General features: G+C 36.4%; 1 protein-coding gene across 1 annotated transcript in view; it reads right to left on the reverse strand.

Moving 5' to 3' along the window:
- Positions 1-547: 547 nt before the first annotated feature.
- The window catches only part of LOC150101437 (damage-control phosphatase 1-like), a 68306-nt gene continuing 48991 nt past the window's right edge, over positions 548-19862 (reverse strand). Inside the window, exons 4-5 of the mRNA XM_090400795.1 lie at positions 13714-13882; positions 548-1608 (exon numbers count right to left, since the gene is read on the reverse strand). Of these exons, the coding sequence (XP_090256921.1) occupies positions 841-1608; positions 13714-13882 (937 nt within the window). The 3' untranslated portion in view covers positions 548-840. The remainder of the gene's footprint in view (positions 1609-13713; positions 13883-19862) is intronic.

Genomic DNA, 19862 nt, shown 5'->3' on the forward strand with positions numbered 1-19862 from the left:
ACTAATAGCTTTTGTTTATCAGTGACATATGTGAACAGAATAACAGTTAACAAAGATTGCTTTCATTGATCAAAAGAGCGTAGCATGTTTATAATATGGAACCATCCAATGTGGCGTGATGAAATAGCCCTGTCTTGTCAGCACTAAATTTTTGAAGCACAATTACGCAATTTTTCTAACGATAAGGAATCTTTAAATATGCTTGTTTTTTCAATTGAATGTGTGTTAGCTGATCTCATATAGAGGTAGCAGGGTTTTTTTCTCTCCCAGAAACGAAGTTTTTTTCATTCCACAGAAAGACAAATCAGCTAAGGGAATACAAGCATATTTACAGAACAAATAAATAAATAAAAATAGTAGTAGCATCATAGTTGAAAGATTAACAGGAGAGATGACAAGATGTGGGTACTGGAGTAGAGTGTGCCTACACGAGTCCTTAGATGTGTCACGTAATAAAAATAAGATAAATAAATAAAATAAATAATCTGCTGGCAACCAGTTAATCTGAATCATGTAATTTAACATATTTCAGTCCACCAAAAGCATATATGAAACAATTAACTAATTCTATTTAATGGAAATTACAGATGATATGGAGATATAACAAACAAATCCATTCTGTAGTTATTATGGATTCCACTGAACATTTTATATATACAGTATGTTTTATCTAATGCCCTAACAAAACAATATAATAAATTTTGTAACTTAAATAAAAACAAATGCTAACACAAGTTATGATATTATATACAGGTTTGTTACATTTCATTTCAATAAAACTTTATAATACATATTAACAGAATAATTTAGAACAGAAGTGCTTTAAAAGCGAGTAACATTTTATTTCTTTAAGGCACATTGAATTATACCATAGTTGCCTGATATTAACCAATCTGGAGTAGACTCCTCTATTTCTTCTTCTTGCTTTTCTTTTAATCCAGTTATTGTATCAGCTTTAAGGGTTCTAAGAGCACATAGTGATGAAGGCAAAAATCCTCTTAAGGCAAAAATAAAAGGGGTATTATATTTCCACTGTCTATCTGATGTTAATTTTCTGTAATTTAAATCTCCTTTAAAAATAATAATATCTGATAAACTAAGTTTCTTATATAAAGCAGGATCTATCTTTTGCATTTCACTATAATCATGTGGCAATGTCCAGAAATATTCTTTTTCAATAACCCATTTTCCACTTTCAATATTTTTGGACCATCTCGTTGCAAATTCTGAAAGGATTTGATTATCAGAATTTTGTAACTTTTTTAGAAACCACATTAAATCATCAGTGGTGACATCAGACACAAACCAAGGAATCTGCTTAACATACAAGTGAACATTGTCAATTAGTTTTGCCTGATGAAGATATTCAAGCAAACACAAGTCTGTAAACAGTTCAAACCCAGCATTGTCTAGCACTACATCCAATCTAACTGATCCACTAAGTTTTTTATTAACCTCTTTTAGCAAACCCCACAATATATTTGTGTCATTTACTAAAATGTTTTTTCTCATTGTCCGGAGCTGAGACAATGGGTCTAAGATGGGGTACGGTGCCTTTTCTTTGTTGGCTGATATAGAAAGGTCACATTTATTTCCCCACAGACAAACCTGAAAAAAAAAAAAAAAAAACACATACTACACACATATACAATATTTGCAATAATGTCAAAGCTAAATAGTACGTAAGAAATACACTACTAGGAGAGCAAGCTCAGAAAAACTCAAGAAAACCAAAAAGAAGGTTACAGTATTACTATAATCCAAAAATGGAATTATACAATTATAAGCAATAAAATTCATCTGAAATGTTAACTGAGCAATTTTATTAACAAATATAAACAACTAATGGGAAAGAGAAAAAAAGAGGTATGAAACATTCGTTTTATTCATTCCTATTTCTGTGCTTTCCCATTATTTATTTACTTATATATATATACATGAAGTTGGTCTGAAAAGTTCTCACTATCAGCAAGAGATTTTTTTTTTCTAAGTTGGTACACCTGCCATAAGCAACCATGTGAAATTGCAAGTCATTCTATGAAGTAGTTTGTTTTATACAGCTGTCTGAAGCAAAAGTGTCTGCATCCCTTGAAACGGATAAAACTGAGTATTGTGTGGCTATAGAATTCTTTGTAAAAGAAGGTTTAACGTCAAAAGAAATTCATTCAAAGTTCATAAAAGTTAATGGCCACTCTTCTCCTTTGTTTTCAACAATTAAGAAATGGGCTGCCAAGTTTAAACATGGCCATACCAGCTTTGAAGATGATCCACGTGAAGGATGTCCAAAAAGTGTAACAACATCAGAAATCATTGATCAAGTATAATATGGTATTGGATGACCGGCAAGTCAAAGTGTGTGAAATTGCAGACTGTAGGCATTTCAAAAGAACGTATAGGATATATTTTGCATGAAGAATTGCAAATGAAAAAGCTTTGTGCAAGATGGGTGCCACACTTGCTCACAACAAATCAAAAATGCACTCATGAAAATCTCTGAACAGTGCTTGGAGCATTTTAATAAGAATAAAACTGATTTTGTGTGTTGATTTATTACTATGGATGAGACTTGGATTCACCATTACACACCAGAATCCAAACAGCAGTCAAAACAGTGGACAGAAGCCAGTTGTTTAGCACCAAGGAAGACAAAGTCGGTTCCATCAGCAGGAAAGGTCATGGCATCGGTGTTTTGGGATGCTAAAGGCATTTTGTTTATTAATTATCTTGAAAAGGGTAAAACAATAACCAGGAAATATTATTCCGACCTTTTAACCATACTAGACCAAAAAAATTCATGATAAAAGACCTGGTTTGCAGAAGAAAAAAATCATCTTTCATCGGGATAATGCACCTGCCCACAAAAGTGTTTTGGCAATGGAAAAATTAAGGGATCTGCACTATGAACTGTTGGGACATAAACCCTATTTCCCAGATTTGGCTCCCTCTGACTTTTATCTCTTCCTTGCTGGTCAGCGTTTTCCTTTGAATCAAGAGGTGATTGCAGCTGTAGAGGGGTATTTTGCAGATCTTGCTGAGAACCACTACAGGGACGGGATAATGGTGCTGGAGCATTGCTGGAATAAATGCATTAGTCTTAAGGGAGACTAAGTTGAAAAATAAAAAGAATTTTGAAATTATAAATTTGGTTTTTCATCGTTAGGCCGAGAACTTTTCAGACCACCCTCGTATATATATGAATCTTGTGAAAGGCTAAAAACCAACAGTACATTACATTAGCACTGTAGGTGAGTCAATGATTAGATAAGTGAGGGACCTTCTTTCTGAGTTCAAAATATTATTCCCCACTCCTTTTTCCTTTTTAATTCAAAGAAATACTCAAGACTAACAAATCTTGACATGCATTTAATACAAGCAGGAATAAAGTAGTGAGTTTCTCAAATTTCAGAAATGTGAAGCTCTCCTGCAGCTTGCAATGTGCAGGAGATCTATTTAAGTGAAACTTTTGTAAGCCCCAGTGATCTGTAGTGACACTTTGCTGGCCATGAAAGCATACTGGTCATCAGTCAGTGATTTCCATCACTTCTGTCACAATGCACCATATTCCTCTTGTACCTTTTGCAAAAAAAATCAAAAGAATCTTGAATAGTTTAGATACCAAACGGTTATTGGTCCTGACAGTGTCTCCACCAACTGTATTTAAGTGTGCTCCAGAACTAACACCTCTCCTATATAATCTATCTACACATCACAAAAGCAAGCCCAATATCCATTTCATTCCAAAGGAGATAAAAGTGTTGCAATAAGTATATAATAGTGGGATTTACTTGCATTTAACTAGAACTTTTAAAAAATTTTAAAAGATGAAGTATTTCAGTTGTTTCCTTAACAATCACCCTAAAATTATGATCCCACTACAGACTGAAAAGGATAACAAACTTCATTTTTGAATATTCTAATAAAAACAGATTATGCATGAATATCATCAGACTATTAAGGAAGCTTAACTCATACAGGAATATATTTCCATATCAATCCCTTTCTGCATTTAAAGCAAAAGTTAGAAATAATCACAATCTTAAAAAGTTAAGCTTCAAGAATCATTAAAGATGAAGCAAAAAAGAAAAATTAAAATATCTATCTCACCAATTTCTTCAAAACTGTTACTTGGAAAGTTACCAAATAAATTACCCTTCTCTGAGAAACCGAATCATACAATAACATAACGGTCCGTTTCATTACAATATAATTCCTGAGAAATATACTGCAATTTTTAAATAAGAATTACTTTCAAACCAGTTTACACTCTGAAGCATTATTTTAAGTGAACCTAAAGATCACATTCCTATTGGAAAATATAATTATATTATGGAATATAAAAGATTCCCTGTTTTAACATCAAAGCATATTGGAAGAGGGTTTTGAATTCTTTAAAAAAAAAGAAAAGCAACATCAAATATAAAAGGAAAGATGAAAGTGGCTTCACACATTTTCTCAGAAAATCATGAAATGGTAATCTGAATCGATGTCTTAACTAGAAGCAATTTCTTATTAAGGGTGTTTAAGGTATCCTCTGAAATAATAGGATCTTAAGGCACTGTAAACAGGATCTTGGACCACATGACATTTGGTAGTCTGTTATATGATAATATAGCTTATCAGATCCATGATGCCTTGTACAACAGTGAACAGACTGATATGTCAAATGACTTGCATGGCTAACTCATGTTATTATTAATCTTATGTTTTAATAACTTCTCTTAGGAGTTTTCAGATGCTTTTTATATATTCTCTAATAATGGGTCTAGTATGTTCCTGATGAAGCTGTCAAGTAATAAACAACAAAACATGTACAAATGTGTTTATTTTTACATTAAATCTATGAATTAATCCTGTTATTATATAGTTATTGTTACTGTTTTTGTAGTTTAGTTTAAATAAGGGGGTAAAAGTCTCCCACTCTGCCATCAAACTATAGCCTTCTAAAATAATAGAGAAAAGCAAACTTTTTCACCATCTGGAGACCAAATAATTAATCAATGATGGTCAGTATGGATTTCACTACTCAAGATGCACAGCAGATCACCTTGTCTACATTACCCATCTCTGGAATGATTTGGAGAAACCTGTGCAGTTGCACTTGACATTTCCAATACATAGAACTGTGAGATAAGAGAAATGAGGGCTTGACTAAGAGAAAGAAAAATCAAGGATCAAGTGCTGTATGGCGATTCGATCATAAAAGGTGTGATCAATGAGAGTTTGACAAAATCATGCTTTCTAGGTGCAAAAATTAATGATTTAGTGAGGCTATAAGTGCACAAAATGGTAGGGTGAAAGAAATGATCATACTGGCTGGAATGAATGATTTAAAAGGAGAAAGTACGGCATGAGAGAGGATATGAAAGAATCACTGGAAGTAGCAAAAGAAAAGAGTGAGAGAGTTAAGATAGTGGGTCTGCTGCCATAGTATGACAGAGTAGAACTGAGAAGGAGGACCATAATAGTGAATGACTTGATACGTAGGTTATGCAGGAGCAGTGGTGTGTTTATTTTTAGATTAAATCTATGAGTTAATCCTGTTATTATATAAGAACACTTTTTTTTTGACAGACTTTGCTTGACGAGCAAAGGGACTTATACAAGAAGGATGGTTTGTAACTGAATGGATTTGGTGTTCAGAGACTGGAAAAAGTGTTCTTAAATGAAGGAAAGTGGATGTGCAGAATCAGGGAAACTAGAACTTTTTTTTTTTTAAAGCGTCAGGATAGTGGTGGCCTAAGGAGTTTTGGACTTTATGCACACTAATGCCAAGAGCATTTGGAACAAGAAGGAATTTTTGGCATTCATTGGCTCATCCTGGCATTAGTGAGACAGTTAGTGGGATAGAATGTGAAGGATATGGTGTATTCAGGGAGGAGAGAAAAGAATGGAGAGAGGAGTGTTATTGATGACAGCTGATGAACTGCAACCAAAGAGAGTAGAAGTTCAACTGCAAGTCAGTGAAAATTAGCACATTTGAGGCTATCTGGTGTGACATTGAGGCCAGCAAAACAAAATATACAGTTGGATGCTGCTATAGACCAGGGGATGGTAAAGATGATGGAGATAGTATGCATCAGCAAATAGACTCAGTGAGTAGAGAACAGGTAATTATTATGGGTGATTTCAACTATGGGAACATAGACTGGAAGGAGGGGAGGACACATGGGAGGATGGAAATGAATTTATGCAGTTACTAAGGGATAATTACTTGAGACAGCATATGATAGAATATACTAAAGGTTCGAGATTGCCTCGATCTGGTAACAGCATCTGAGCATTTTGTATATAATGAATATGACCATGTTGCCACCAAACGGTGAGAGTGATCATATGGTCCTGGTGAGGTGGCTACATGTGCGGAATTTTCAGTTAAGATGGGATATATGTGGAATTACAGGGCTGGTAAGTATGACAAGCTTAGGAGATTGCATGGATCAGTGCCATGGTATGTAAAACTGCAAAGGCTGGATGTTGATAGTGCATGGGAAGTGGTAAACTGGGAGAAAAAAAAAAAAAAAAATTGTGAAGGGAATTTAAGGGGAAAAGTGACCTGCATTTACATGAACATACAAGGCACAGCCCAGAAGGGTAACTAGTGTGGTAAGAAAGGCAAAAGCAGATTATGAAAGGAAGTTAGCAATGTAGGCTAAAGAGAATCCCAAGGAGTTCTTTCGATATGCTGCAAGCGAAAGAAAAAATGTATATGGCAAAAGATTTTAATAAATGCCGATGGTAAGGAGGTAACTGAATCAGTCGAAATAGTAGAATCACTAAGTGAACACTTTGCAAGAGTATATCATCCAGGTGGTGATAGTGCAGAAATGAGAGCCAAAGGCTTATATGGGAACTGAGATAAATGAAATGGTGGTGCACCTTCATGTGAATACAGCTGTGGGATTGGATGGTATACCAGCTCGAGTTTTACGTGAGGCAGCAAGGGAATTGTCAGTGCCCTTGACCATATTGTTTAATCTAAGCCTCAACTTTGGGTTAGTCCCTAGGGAGTGGAAAGAGGGGGAAAATAGTTCCATTGCATAAAAGAGGCTCCAAGACTGATGTAGCAAATTACCGACCAATCAGCATATCAGGAGTTGTTTTCCAAGTATTGGAGAAGTTAGTCAAGAGCAAGTTAGTGGATAGATGGAAATGGGATACTGTATAGGGTTGGCAGCATGATTTTGTTAAGGGTAGGTCATGCCTAAATAACTTGCTCACATTTTATAATATAGATACAGTGACAGCTGAGTTGGATAAAGGAAACGGGTTTACAGTGATACTGCTGGACTTTGCAAAGGAGAATTGGTTTTATGTGGCAAAGTGTAAGGATATGCATTTTGGGGTGAAAGATTATCAGCTGTATAGCACATTCATGGAACTCCAGGAAATTGACAAAGCTAGAGACTTGGGAGTGCTAGTGGATAGGGAGTTAAAGTTTAGGAGGCCCATAGCAAAAGTGGCTAAAGGCTCATCAGATCACTTGGTTACTGAAGAATACTTTGACAAGCAGATTATTGTTCCTCTTTATCAAGCCTTGATAAGACCCCCATCTTGTCTACTACATGCAGATCTGGGCATCATGGTGATGAGGAGGAGGAGAGGATCCAGAGGCAAGTGATCAAGATGGTAGCAGGTCTATGAAATGAATCTTATGAGAACAGGTTGAAGATTTGTGGGATTACAGAAACTGGTTGATAGGCAGAAAAGGGGTGATATGATTGAGATATACAAATTACTTAAGGGTTTTTACAAGATTACTTCAGAGGAAATTTTTCAGAACAGGTCTGGTGGTGGGAGAACTAGGGGACCATCCATGGAAACTGAGTAAGGGTGTAGTTAGCAAGGGGCTTAGAACTAGCTTTTTTGCTTGGAGAGTTGAATGAGTGGAGTAGGTTGCCAGAGTCTGTTGTGGGTGCCACGACTGTGAATGAGTTCAAAGCAAAGTATGATAGTTCTTGACATGATGTTTAGGGCCTCCCTCAATGAGTCTAAAGACTCCTTGGAGTTGCCCGTAATAACAATAATAATTTGATAGGGTATGGCACTGATGGTTACTCAGCAAGGTGCCATTTTATGATCTACCTTCCAGTCTTTGGAACTGGGTAGTTAGTTTTTTTCTTGTTGCTCACTACATGTAACCAGTTGTTTTACAAGTGGATGGTGTTCTTCTCTCTTCATCTCTACCAATGCAGGAAATTCTAAGGATTCTGTATAACATCTTCTCTCGCTGACCTCAAACCCTTTTCATAGTTTTTTACTGATGATATCATGCTCTATTCTTCCCGTATTCATCTGATAAGATCTTGAAGCTTGAATCATTTAAGCACTATATGGTTTTTGAATGAAGAGGAGGAGGAGTGCAGTGTACTGTTATCAGCAAAACTATGGATATGATTTCAGAATAGTAATAGAAGGTCATTGATGTATAGGCGGGAGAGCATAAGTGAAAGTGCAGAACCCTGGAGTACTCTAGCCACGACAGAGAATTCTGATGAGAAGAAACAATTGAATGATTAGAGAAACAGAGCTGGAAATTCCAATAATAAAGGACAGGAAGGAGACCATAAGATGACAACTTGGTAAAATGAGGCCATGACTCAGACTCAGTCAGATGCCTTGGAAATATCAAGAGTAATCACACGCTGTTGGTTAGCTTGGAAATGTATCATGGAATGAGAGTGGTGATCAGTAATTAATTTGGGGAGGCAGGTATGCAGAATATAGTAACTGATGACATTCTTCATTACTTTTCGAGTATTAAATGAGAATGGGATGTCTCCCTTTATTTTGAGACATCCTGGAAATAAAGGCCTGCTTCAATGTAGTTGGATATATGCCAGATCAGTGGTTCCCACTTGCGTATCCCTTTTAAACCCATTTTTATAAATTGTACCGCTTGTTTTAAAAATAACTGTTTTTAAATACTGACACTTTTGTTCAGTGCCTATCTTAATGTAAAATAGTTTACTTTACGTGTTTTTCTGCCATTACTGATTATTTTACCCAACTATATTGCGTGTGTGCATCTGTGTTTGTGTGTGCACACGTGTCTGGAAGTTGTGCTAAAATGAGTGCTAATCCTAAAGCACAAGTTTACAGAACAACCTCCAGACATATGTGTGATGCATGCATGCACGCACACCCACCCACACACAATATATATATTTAAATATATGTGGAAGACAAGTAGAGATAGGCAAATTATTATCCCTCTTTATAAGAATATGATACAGTTGCATCTTGACTACTGTGCACAGATATGGTTGCCTGGGTTTCTTAGACATGATGAGATGGTGAAGAGGATCCAGACAAGTGACAAAGATAGTGACAGGTCTGTGGAATACTCCCTATGAGACAGAATGAAAGTGTGCAGGTTGCAAAGTTTCATTGATGGACAGAAAAGAGGACATGAAAGGAGTTTTAAAAGATTGATACAAAAGGAATGCTTCAATATTTGATGAGTAGAGAGAGAGAGAACAAGGGATCTTCTGGAAGTTGTGTAAGAGTGTGGTTAGAAAGAGTGCCAGACTAGATTTTTTGCTTGAAGAGTGGTACATGACTGGAGTGGATTGTCAGAGGTGGCTGTGAGTGCTCTGACAGTGAATGAGATTAAGGAGAGACATGTTAGGTATCATGTAAATAATGGTTAATGCAGACCTCCCACAATGATTCTTCTGACTCAATGGAGAAGAGTAAGAAGACTCACTGTGGGAAGTTATGGGACTTATGTTATCTATCCTATATATATAAAATGATAAGCCTTTTTATGTAACGTTTTTTGAAACTCAGGGGATACCTTGAGTGTCAAGCCTTCAAAACTCGAGTCATCACAATTCAAGGAGAACCGCCAACCAGTCCGGAACTGGGGGGGGGGGGGGAAGAACTCCCGAGTTTTCAAAATTCGAGTCATCAGAATTCAAGGAGAACCGGTCTACCAGCCCGTTTGCAAAGGTTATTTGCAAACCTATAGTACATTTTGTACCATGGGTGGGCAAACAATTTTTTTAAATTTTTTTTGTATATTGGATTTTTGCGGATTGATGAGACGGATGTGGTCTTGATGTTCAGAGATGCGTTTAAGAACAGATCTGCCTGTCTGCCCATAGTATGATAGTTTACAGGAGCATGGTACCTCATAAACACCAGGTAGGCTTGTTCTTGTCTAGGTTGATGTTTGGAGAAGTGGCTGATGATTTTTTGAGTAGTTTTAGGATTGTATCCATTTAGAATGGCTGTGTTTTTGATAATTTCCAATTCTTGTTTTAGAGATTCCTCAGAGGAGCAAAATCTGTGTGCTCTGGTTACCAATGATTTGATGATGCCAAATTTTTAAGAAGAATGATGAGCAGAAGAGTTGTGGATGTAGTGGCCTGAAAAGGTGGCTTTTGATAGAAGTGGAGATGGAACCATCTTCTTTTTTTTGGATGTGTAAATCCAGGAAAGAGATACCCTGTGGAGATTCTTTTTCTAACGCAAATTTGATGTGTGGGTGAAGGAGGTTTATTTTATCTAGAAGCAGATGTAGCTCCTGTTCAGAATGACCCCAGACTGCAAAGACGTCATCGACATAATGTAGCCAGGTTTTTAATTTGGGTTGAAACACAAAATTTTTTCTTCAAGATCTTCTATAAACAGGTCTGCCAAGTTAGCTGATAAGGGAGGCCCCATAGCTGTTCCCTCCTCTTGCTTGTAGATTTTTTTTCTTTCCAAGTGATGGAAATAATTGTAAATTTGAATAGTTCAACAATATCAGAAGGAAATTTTTGAGTTAACAGGTCCACCGTTTCCTTATGGGGAATATTAGTTAAGAGGGTGACAATGTCGAAGCTAATTAGCTTGTTTGTTTCCAACAGTTGAGTGTCTTTTATTTTAGCGTGAAACTCTTGTGTAATTTTTAATTGATGAGGATGAGTGGCCAATGTGGGGACGGAGAAGGTTAGATAAGAATTTTGATAACTTTAAGTTGGGCTGCTAATAGAATTAACGATGGGCCTGAGTGGGACGTTGTTCTTGTGAAGTTTGGGCAAACCGTATATTCTAGTAGGTCTCACGTGGTATGTCTTGAGTTTTTTACAGTTTCTTCATCTAAAGAAGTTGCTTCATCAACATATGGGGACGGAGAAGGTTAGATAAGAATTTTGATAACTTTAAGTTGGGCTGCTAATAGAATTAACGATGGGGCTGAGTGGGACGTTGTTCTTGTGAAGTTTGGGTAAACCGTATATTCTAGTAGGTCTCACGTGGTATGTCTTGAGTTTTTTACAGTTTCTTCATCTAAAGAAGTTGCTTCATCAAGTAGCTTGTTCAGTTTCTTGTTCAGTTCAAATTCGGGGACCAGAGCTTTTGATAAAAGTAACACTAACCTACCTAAAAAATACCTCAATTTATCAAAGCATTCTAAGAAAAATACCAACAAATCACCGTCCGAAAAATGGGTGGTTAACTTATCTAACCGTTCTCTAACAGAAGATGAATTAAATGTTCTAGCAAGAGGTCATAAGTTTGCCATTCCTCCAAAATGCCTTCCATATTAGATTTTATACACAACATCGAAAGAAACATTGGCCACCTCTCCAGTATTGAAGTCAACAAACTCTGTTTTGAAATAGCAAAAATAATTTTTGATGCGAAACCTTCGGACTTAAATATTCCACCATCAGAAATGAAAGCTCTTACTGCCTTAAAACATAATCATCACCCGAGCCAACAAGGGAAATACCACTGTGGTTCTTGATACTTAGTCATATGACCGAAAAATGAATCTACTACTCCGAGATCGAAATACTCATAAAAAAACTTGATTATGATCCCACAAAAAGACAGCTCAAGAAACTGAACAAGCTACTTGATGACATGACTTCTTTAGATGAAGAAACTGTAAAAAAATATTTTATTTTTTTTTCATAATTCAAGACATACCACGCGAGACCTCCTAGAATATACGATTTACCTAAACTTCACAAGAACAACGTCCCACTCAGACCAGTCATTGATTCTATTAGCAGCCCGACTTACAAGTTATCAAAATTCTTATCTAACCTTCTCCGTCCCCACATTCGCCACTCAGCATCATCAATTAAAAATTCCACAGAGTTTCACGCTAAAATAAAAGACACTCAACTGTTGGAAACAGACATGCTAATTAGCTTCGACATTGTCTCCCTCTTCACTAATATTCCCTATAAGGAAACAGTGGACCTGTTAACTCAAAAATTTCCGTCTGATATTGTTGAACTATTCAAATTTACAATTACTTCCTGTTACTTCACTTGGAAAGAAAAAAATCTACAAGCAAGCAGAGGGAACATCTATGGGGACTCCCTATCAGCTAACTTGGCAGACCTGTTTATAGAAGATCTTGAAGAAAAAAAATTTTTGTGTTTCAACCCAAATTAAAAACCTGGCTACATTATGTCGATGATGTCTTTGCAGTTTGGGATCATTCTGAACAAGAGCTACACCTGTTTCTAGATAAAATAAACCTCCTTCACCCCAGCATCAAATTTTTGTTAGAAAAAAGAATCTCCACAGGGTATCTCTTTCCTGGATTTACACATCCAAAAAAAAGAAGATGGTTCCATCTCCACTTCTGTCTATCAAAAGCCACCTTTTCAGGCTGCTACATCCACAACTTTTCTGCTCATCATCCTGTCTCAAAAATTTGGCATCATCAAATCACTGGTAACCAGAGCACACAGATTTTGCTCCTCTGAGGAATCTCTAAAACAGGAATTGGAAATAATCAAAAACACAGCCATTCTAAATGGATACAATCCTAAAACTACTCAAAAAATCATCAGCCACTTCTCCAAACATCAACCTAGACAAGAACAAGCCCATAGGATTCCCATATCGTATGTCAAAGGCATCTCAGAGCGACTTTCAAAAATTATGAAAAAATACAATCTTGTTGCGACCTACAAACCCATCAACCAGATCTACAACTTATTACCTTCACCTAAAGACAAACTCCCACCTCTGTTACTACCTGGTGTTTATGAGGTACCATGCTCCTGTAAACTGTCGTACTATGGCAGACAGGCAGATCTGTTCTTAAACGCATCTCTGAACATCAAGACCACATCCGTCTCATCAAGACGCAGAAATCAGACCTCTTCCAATACGGAGTTGAAAATCCAAACCATAGGATCCACTGGGAAAAAATCAAACTTCTACACAGATATTCATACAAACATGAACGTTTATATAAAGAAAATGCTGAAGCCCTACTTCACAAACCCAATCTAAACTGCAATGATGTCCTTGCCATTCCTAAAGTATGGGAAATTGTCATTCAAAATTGTGTAAAATAATTCAATTTTAATTTTAATATAATCTAAATAATCTAATGTATATATATATATATATATATATATATATATATATATATTTTTTTATGCTAGAAAGTGCTGCTGCATGCCTTTGGATTCCATTGTATTCATGTGCCCTACCTGTATGTTATTCCTAGTATTGTTCTTCCCAACTGTACTGACGATGTCCTAAGACACTTAGGTTGAAATATTTACGTATTAAAAAACTATTATTGTGGTTTTATGTGTGTTTATTTAGTCATGAATTCTCAACAGGTTTCTTTATATAATCAACACTATTCTTGAAGTTCTTATGAAATTGTTGTAGTGAGAATAAATATATTTTACACATTACATGGCTTGAATAAACATAGCCAAATTATTTATGTATAATTGCAATTACCTCTAAAAATTTGATGAAATGAACAAATGCCCGTTCTTCTGTGGTTCTATTTTCAATTTCCTGAACTGCAGTGTTTAGTGCTGCAGCTAAACAAGTTACTGCATTCATTGATCCCAGTAATGCATCTTCTTTCTGCTTTCTGAATGGATCAAAATCCTTGAGATACTTGCTAGAAAAATTAAAAGTTAACTGAAATACAAGGCTAATAATATACAACTTCAGATAACGAGTATGACAAAAGACAAATTCACTTGAAACTTTGTAATATACTTAAAATATTCAGCTTTCAAATGTCTTTCATTACTACTGGAGTTTTTCAAACTTTCTTTATAATGACTTTCAAAACTTTACTTCATTTATTCGAAAAAAAGCATAATGCTAAAGAAAATCATTCTTGTACAGAAAATCTCGAAAGCAAAAAATTAAACAAACAGGAAATTATTTAAATTACATAATTTAACAAGAATTGGAACACTCAAAATATGTATTTGAGAATCATGATCTGTTCTTAAAACAGTCTGTATTTATTTCAAGTACTATCTCTTACTTTATAGCAATGCATTTCTAAGTTTATGAAGTTAAAAAGAGGATTTTTCTAAAATAAATAACAACGATGTGCGAGACTGACTTGTTAAATAATGTTCAAAATATCAAACAGAAATATAAAAAGCAGATTACATTTTATAGGTGTCTGCACAGCTGCACAATTTTTATCAGGTAAAATCAACAGATGACAAACTGAGGTTCAAATTCCAGTTAGTGACTAAGGAACTAAATGACCCACAGATACCTACTGTGTGTGTGGTTCCCCCCCCCCCCCCCACACAGATGGTTCTGAATTAACATCAAATTTTAGTATAGGCAAGTCAAGTTTTTCCTTCAAAAAATTCAGCAAAATCAACCAAACCATAGAACTTTCTTTATTTGAGACAAGAATATTAGGCTTCATAAAAACAAGTTGGTGGCAGCTGTCTGCCATATTCTTGCCTTGAAGTCTTCAAAATCAATAGCCATTAACTCAACTTATCAGCAAGTGAGAATGAGGACCAGCTATCAACTGATTTCCAAAGGTTAATTATGGCTAAAGGAGTTTATCTGAACTCTCTTTGACAAATAAAATACATAGAGAATTTATTTGTTTATACATATTTTATAAAAACTGGACTTTTTATCTACACACACATACATACAGTAATTTATCTGACCTTCAAACTTTTGAAGCTCAATTCAATTCAGCTCATCTTTCAAGCTGCACTTTTGTTATCTATTTAGTTAAGGCTTAAGTTTTCATTTGTCATGTTAACTGTACTTTCTTACAATGTGAGTGCTCAGTGCAGTCAAACTGAATTGAATTACTTTTTTTTTTAAATATTGGACATCACTTCTTTATATGGCTAAAATGAGTAATGAGTAATACAATGAGAAAAAAGAATCATGACAATTTCAGTAAAAAATGACTTACATTAAATGTGTCACTTTTTTCTTCAGAATTATAATCATTAGGATGTAACTTATTTTCAAGGAAATTATAATTTATATTGCATATTATTAAAACCTTAAATGGATTCAGTCAGGAATACATATCCATACTTGAAGTAGAAAAAGCCATCAAAGGCTTGAAATGTGGAAAGGCAGCAGGAGTCGATGATATTCGACCAGAAATGCTGAAGTATGGTGGTATAAGAGTCTTACAGTGGCTGCACTGCATAGTTCAGAAAGCCTGGACAGAGGGACGAATTCCCGATGATTGGAGTAGAGCTCTCATAGTACCCATATATAAAAAGGGAAATAAAACTGAATGTGAGAATTACAGAGGTATTTCCCTACTGAGTGTTCCTGGCAAGATCTATGCAAGTATACTTGAGAAATGGTTGAGAAGAATTGTGGAAGAAAAGCTTGGTGAAGAACAAGCTGGATTCAGGCCAAATAGAGGCTGTCAGGATCAGATCTTCACTTTACGACAAATAGTCGAGAAAGCATGGGAATATAACAAAGATCTGTATTTAAGTTTTGTCGATTTGGAAAAGGCATATGACAAGGTGCCAAGAGAGAAGCTATTCAATACACTGCAGTTATATGGTGTCAATGGGGCATTATATCAAGCAATACTTAGTCTTTATTTGAGTTGTGAGTCAGCAGTTAGAATTGAAGGAAGTACAGGAAGATGGTTTAATGTTAAATCTGGTGTGAGACAAGGATGTACATTATCCCCTCTGTTATTCATTATCTATATGGATCACATTATGAAGGAATGTGGTATTAAACCTGATATCAAAATTGGAGATGTTAATGTCAGCTCTTTGCTTTATGCGGATGATGTTATACTTCTAAATAAATCAGCTACAAGTCTGCAAGATTCTCTGACTAAACTGAATAGCTGTTGTAATAGATATGGTATGAAGGTCAGCAATAAAAAGACAAAGACAATGAAAATAGGCAGAATCATTGAAAATGTCAACTGTGTTGTGAATGGAGAACCTGTGGAACAAGTAAATCATTTCAGCTACTTAGGCACAATTTTTACTGAAGATGGTAAACTAAATATAGAAATAGACAACAGAATCAGCAAAGCTGGTATCGTGGGAAGTCAATTGAATAAATTCATATGGAATAAGAAAGAAATTAGTCGGAACACTAAATTAGCTGTATACAAGACTGTGTTCAAACCAATTTTAACTTATGGATCTGAGAGCTGGGTCAGAAGTAAAACACTTGACCAAAGACTAGAGACCGCAGATATGAGAGTCCTGAGAAAGATTAGAGGCGTGAACAGATGGCATCAATGGCAATATCATATTAAAAATGAGGATATTAGGAAAGAACTTGACATTGTCAGCATCCAGGAATGCGTTAGCAGAGCTAATCTCAGATGGTATGGTCACTTAAATAGAATGGGAGAGGAAAGATTAGCAAAACAAGTGTTCTCTGCCAGGTTGGCAGGAAAACGACCCAGAGGAAGACCAAGATATAGGTGGATTGATACGGTACAAAGTGCCTTAGACGATAGAAATATAAGATCTGATAATGTTGGAGTCTTGACAAGTAACAGACTGATTTGGAGGAAAATTGTAGATAGGAAGTTAGTAATGATGTAATTTTTTCATGTAGTACTGTCATATCCTGTACACCCCTTGAGGGTACATGGCAGGAATTTGATGATGATGATGATGATAAAACCTTAAATTAAAAACTAAGTGCCAGTGATGGCAAAGTCACATTGCCATCATCAGGGATCGCAGAATAATGATATGTGCATGCAAGCACTAACACTGGGTAATGAGGCTGAAGAAGAACCAAAGTTGGCCCTAGAGTCCTAAACAGTGGTCTTGGCCGTTGGGCTGAAGATATGAGAATGAGAGCTTTCCAAATTTAGGCAATTTCATGCACCCAAATTTGTTGAGGTTTGGGATCTAAAGGCAGAGTCCAGGAATAGCCTCTCATATTTGTATTTGCTACAGTGGAGTAGAGTGGCCTTCTTCCAGAATATTCTATGGTGGGTGTCCAATGGATGGTCAGCAAGTCCCGAGTGGCCGTAATGGTGGATGTAGTCCATGTGTTCATAAATTCTGATGCTGGCTGTGCAGGACAGTTTGCAGCCGAAAGGGACCTGGGAGCAGACAAGGGATGCCAATTTTTTTTATGGGGTCTGTAAGTGGTTATAAGGTTGCATTTTTTTTAAGGATTTTTGTTATGTGCCCCAGATATATAGAATGGTGAGAGATTTTGTATAGTCTCTGTTTTGAAGGAGGGGAAGGAAGTGTAGTTAAGAGGTTTTAATATGTTTTTGGTAGTTTTTTGTAGGGGTTGTAGCCATTGGTTAAAAAAGTGTTGAAAATGTGTTCAAATTCAGCAGTTAGGGCACTGTTATCAGAACTGATTAATTTTGTGCTGTTATATAGTTTTTACAATCCCATATGCTCTTGTATATACTCTCTTACTCTACCCTCACAGCCTGGAAATTGGCCTATAATTCAACCCATTCCCAAGAAGGGTGACAAGTCACTGCCATTCAACTACCACCCTATCTCGCTCACCTCCGTCCTGCCCAATTCCCAACACCTAGATAGTATAGGTGTTGAAGGCATCCACCTAATAAATGACTGCCAGAGAAGTTTTGCAAATCTCAAGTGGCTGCACATGATATCTCCAAAGCGTTTGGCTGAGTCTGCTACAAAAGCTTACTAAGCAAACCACCATCATTTGGTCTGTCTCAGGACTTCTGCAATTGGATTACCAGCTTTCTGTCTGGACGCACACTGTGTGATGGAGATGGTTCCTTATCCTCTCACCAACCCAATACACAGTTTTGCAGATGATAGCACATTGCACTCCTCCCTTTCATTTGATAAACTTTACTCTACACAACTCACCTCAACCTACAGAACATCAACCACCACATCAACCAAGCCATCCTTCAATGGGGTTCGGATAACTTTGTCAATTTCAATGCTAACCAGTTCTTATTTCTTATAAAAAAGAACCATTTTCTCCCAGTATTATTTTTGCTAATACCCAAATTTTCAGACAAACTGAGATTTCTCTTCTTGGAATTACTCTGACATCAAGCCTCTCCTGGCATAAACACATCATAACTACTGCCTCTATTGATCCTCAGCTAAAAAACTAGGATTCCTCTTTCACTGAAGGCGTTACTTCACCCCCAGCTGTTAACCTTATACAAATCTGCCCAGCTATTGAATACTGCTCTAACATATGGGGTGGAGGCCCCCCCTAAAAGCTCCCACAAAATGCCTGATTCCAATTAGACTTATTAGTGACCTTACCCCCCCCCCCCCACTTTTGCACAGACGTTTGGTTTCTGCAATATGTGTATTCTACAAATATTTTCATGGGAAATGTTCATCTGAAATAGCATCAATAATTCCCCCACTTAGTACTAAGCTCGTTGGAACAAGTGCAGCTGCTGCTCAACATCCCTTCACAGTGCACCTTGAAACCCACAGAACAAGTTTCTTTTCTTCTTCTTCCTTCATCCCTGCAATTGCTGTACTGCGGAACAGTCTTCCCCCATTGTGTTTCCAAAGGAATATAATATAGTCATTTAAATCAAATGTAAACAAGTTCCTCCTTTCCCAACCCACTACCCATACACAGTATTAATGTACTATATAACCCAGTGGCACACTCAATATTTAATCTTGGGGAGGGGGGGGGGGCAAGTTAACTATACAATTTGAGAATACGCACTGCATACGACCTATGACTGAGCATCTGCAGTGATCGCCAATACATGATACCCACGATCTCTTTTAGCCCAGCTCGGGCAAACGAAGTAGCCTTCAGTCCGATGGAGCAATACTTCATTCGCCTCGCGTTCAACAGTGGCCGAGATTCTCGAGAGCTATAGGGTATTCCTACCTTATGTGACCACTAGTTCATAAGTAGTATAGAAATAGAAGACACGACACAATATAAATTTAAAAAAATAATTTTAATTAGGAAAAGATTTTTGGAAAATTTTCTAGTGTTTTTTCTTTTGGGGGTGGGCAGAGCCCCTTGGCCCCATCCGTGGGTGCACCACTGATACAACCTCCCATGTATGGGTTCAACATAAAAAAAAAAAAATTGTTGGGAAGGAGGTCGGGGTAACTGTTTGTGAATGTATCTACCAGTATGCGTGGGTTTTCTGTAAATGGAGAATGCCAGGGATCCATCAGGCTGGCTTGTTATCAAAGTGTCTATGAAGCTATGAAGGGAGAGTTGTTGTTGTTTTCTTTTTCTAAAGTAAACTGGATCCTGGGATGACGAATGATGATTGTTTAGATGAGTTAAGAAAATGTTGAGAGTATCCAGGCCATGTGGGCAAATAGAGAACATATCTACATAGCATAACCAAAGAGTGGGTTAATGTAGGGCAGAGCTTAGGGCTTTCTCTTCGAAGATTTCCATGATGGAGAAATTTGAAGGGTGGTAATTTGAGTTTGCCAAAATATCAGAAGTATTAATTAAAGTTATTAATACTGTATACTGATATCAATATTTAGTATATGTCATCATTTCCTAAAAAATAATAGTTATGAATAGCTAATGTATAAGTCTTTCTATCAGAATCATTAGGATGTAATTGGTGTACAGGGTAGTATGGTGTCTTTTCGATTACTGTTTGAAGGTACAAGCCTAAATGCTCA

The sequence above is a fragment of the Typopeltis vanoorti genome, chromosome 11, assembly GCF_054136105.1.
Source record: "Typopeltis vanoorti isolate ZY-2024b chromosome 11, IOZ_Tvanoo_1.0, whole genome shotgun sequence".
NCBI classification, from domain to species: Eukaryota; Metazoa; Arthropoda; class Arachnida; order Uropygi; family Thelyphonidae; genus Typopeltis; species Typopeltis vanoorti.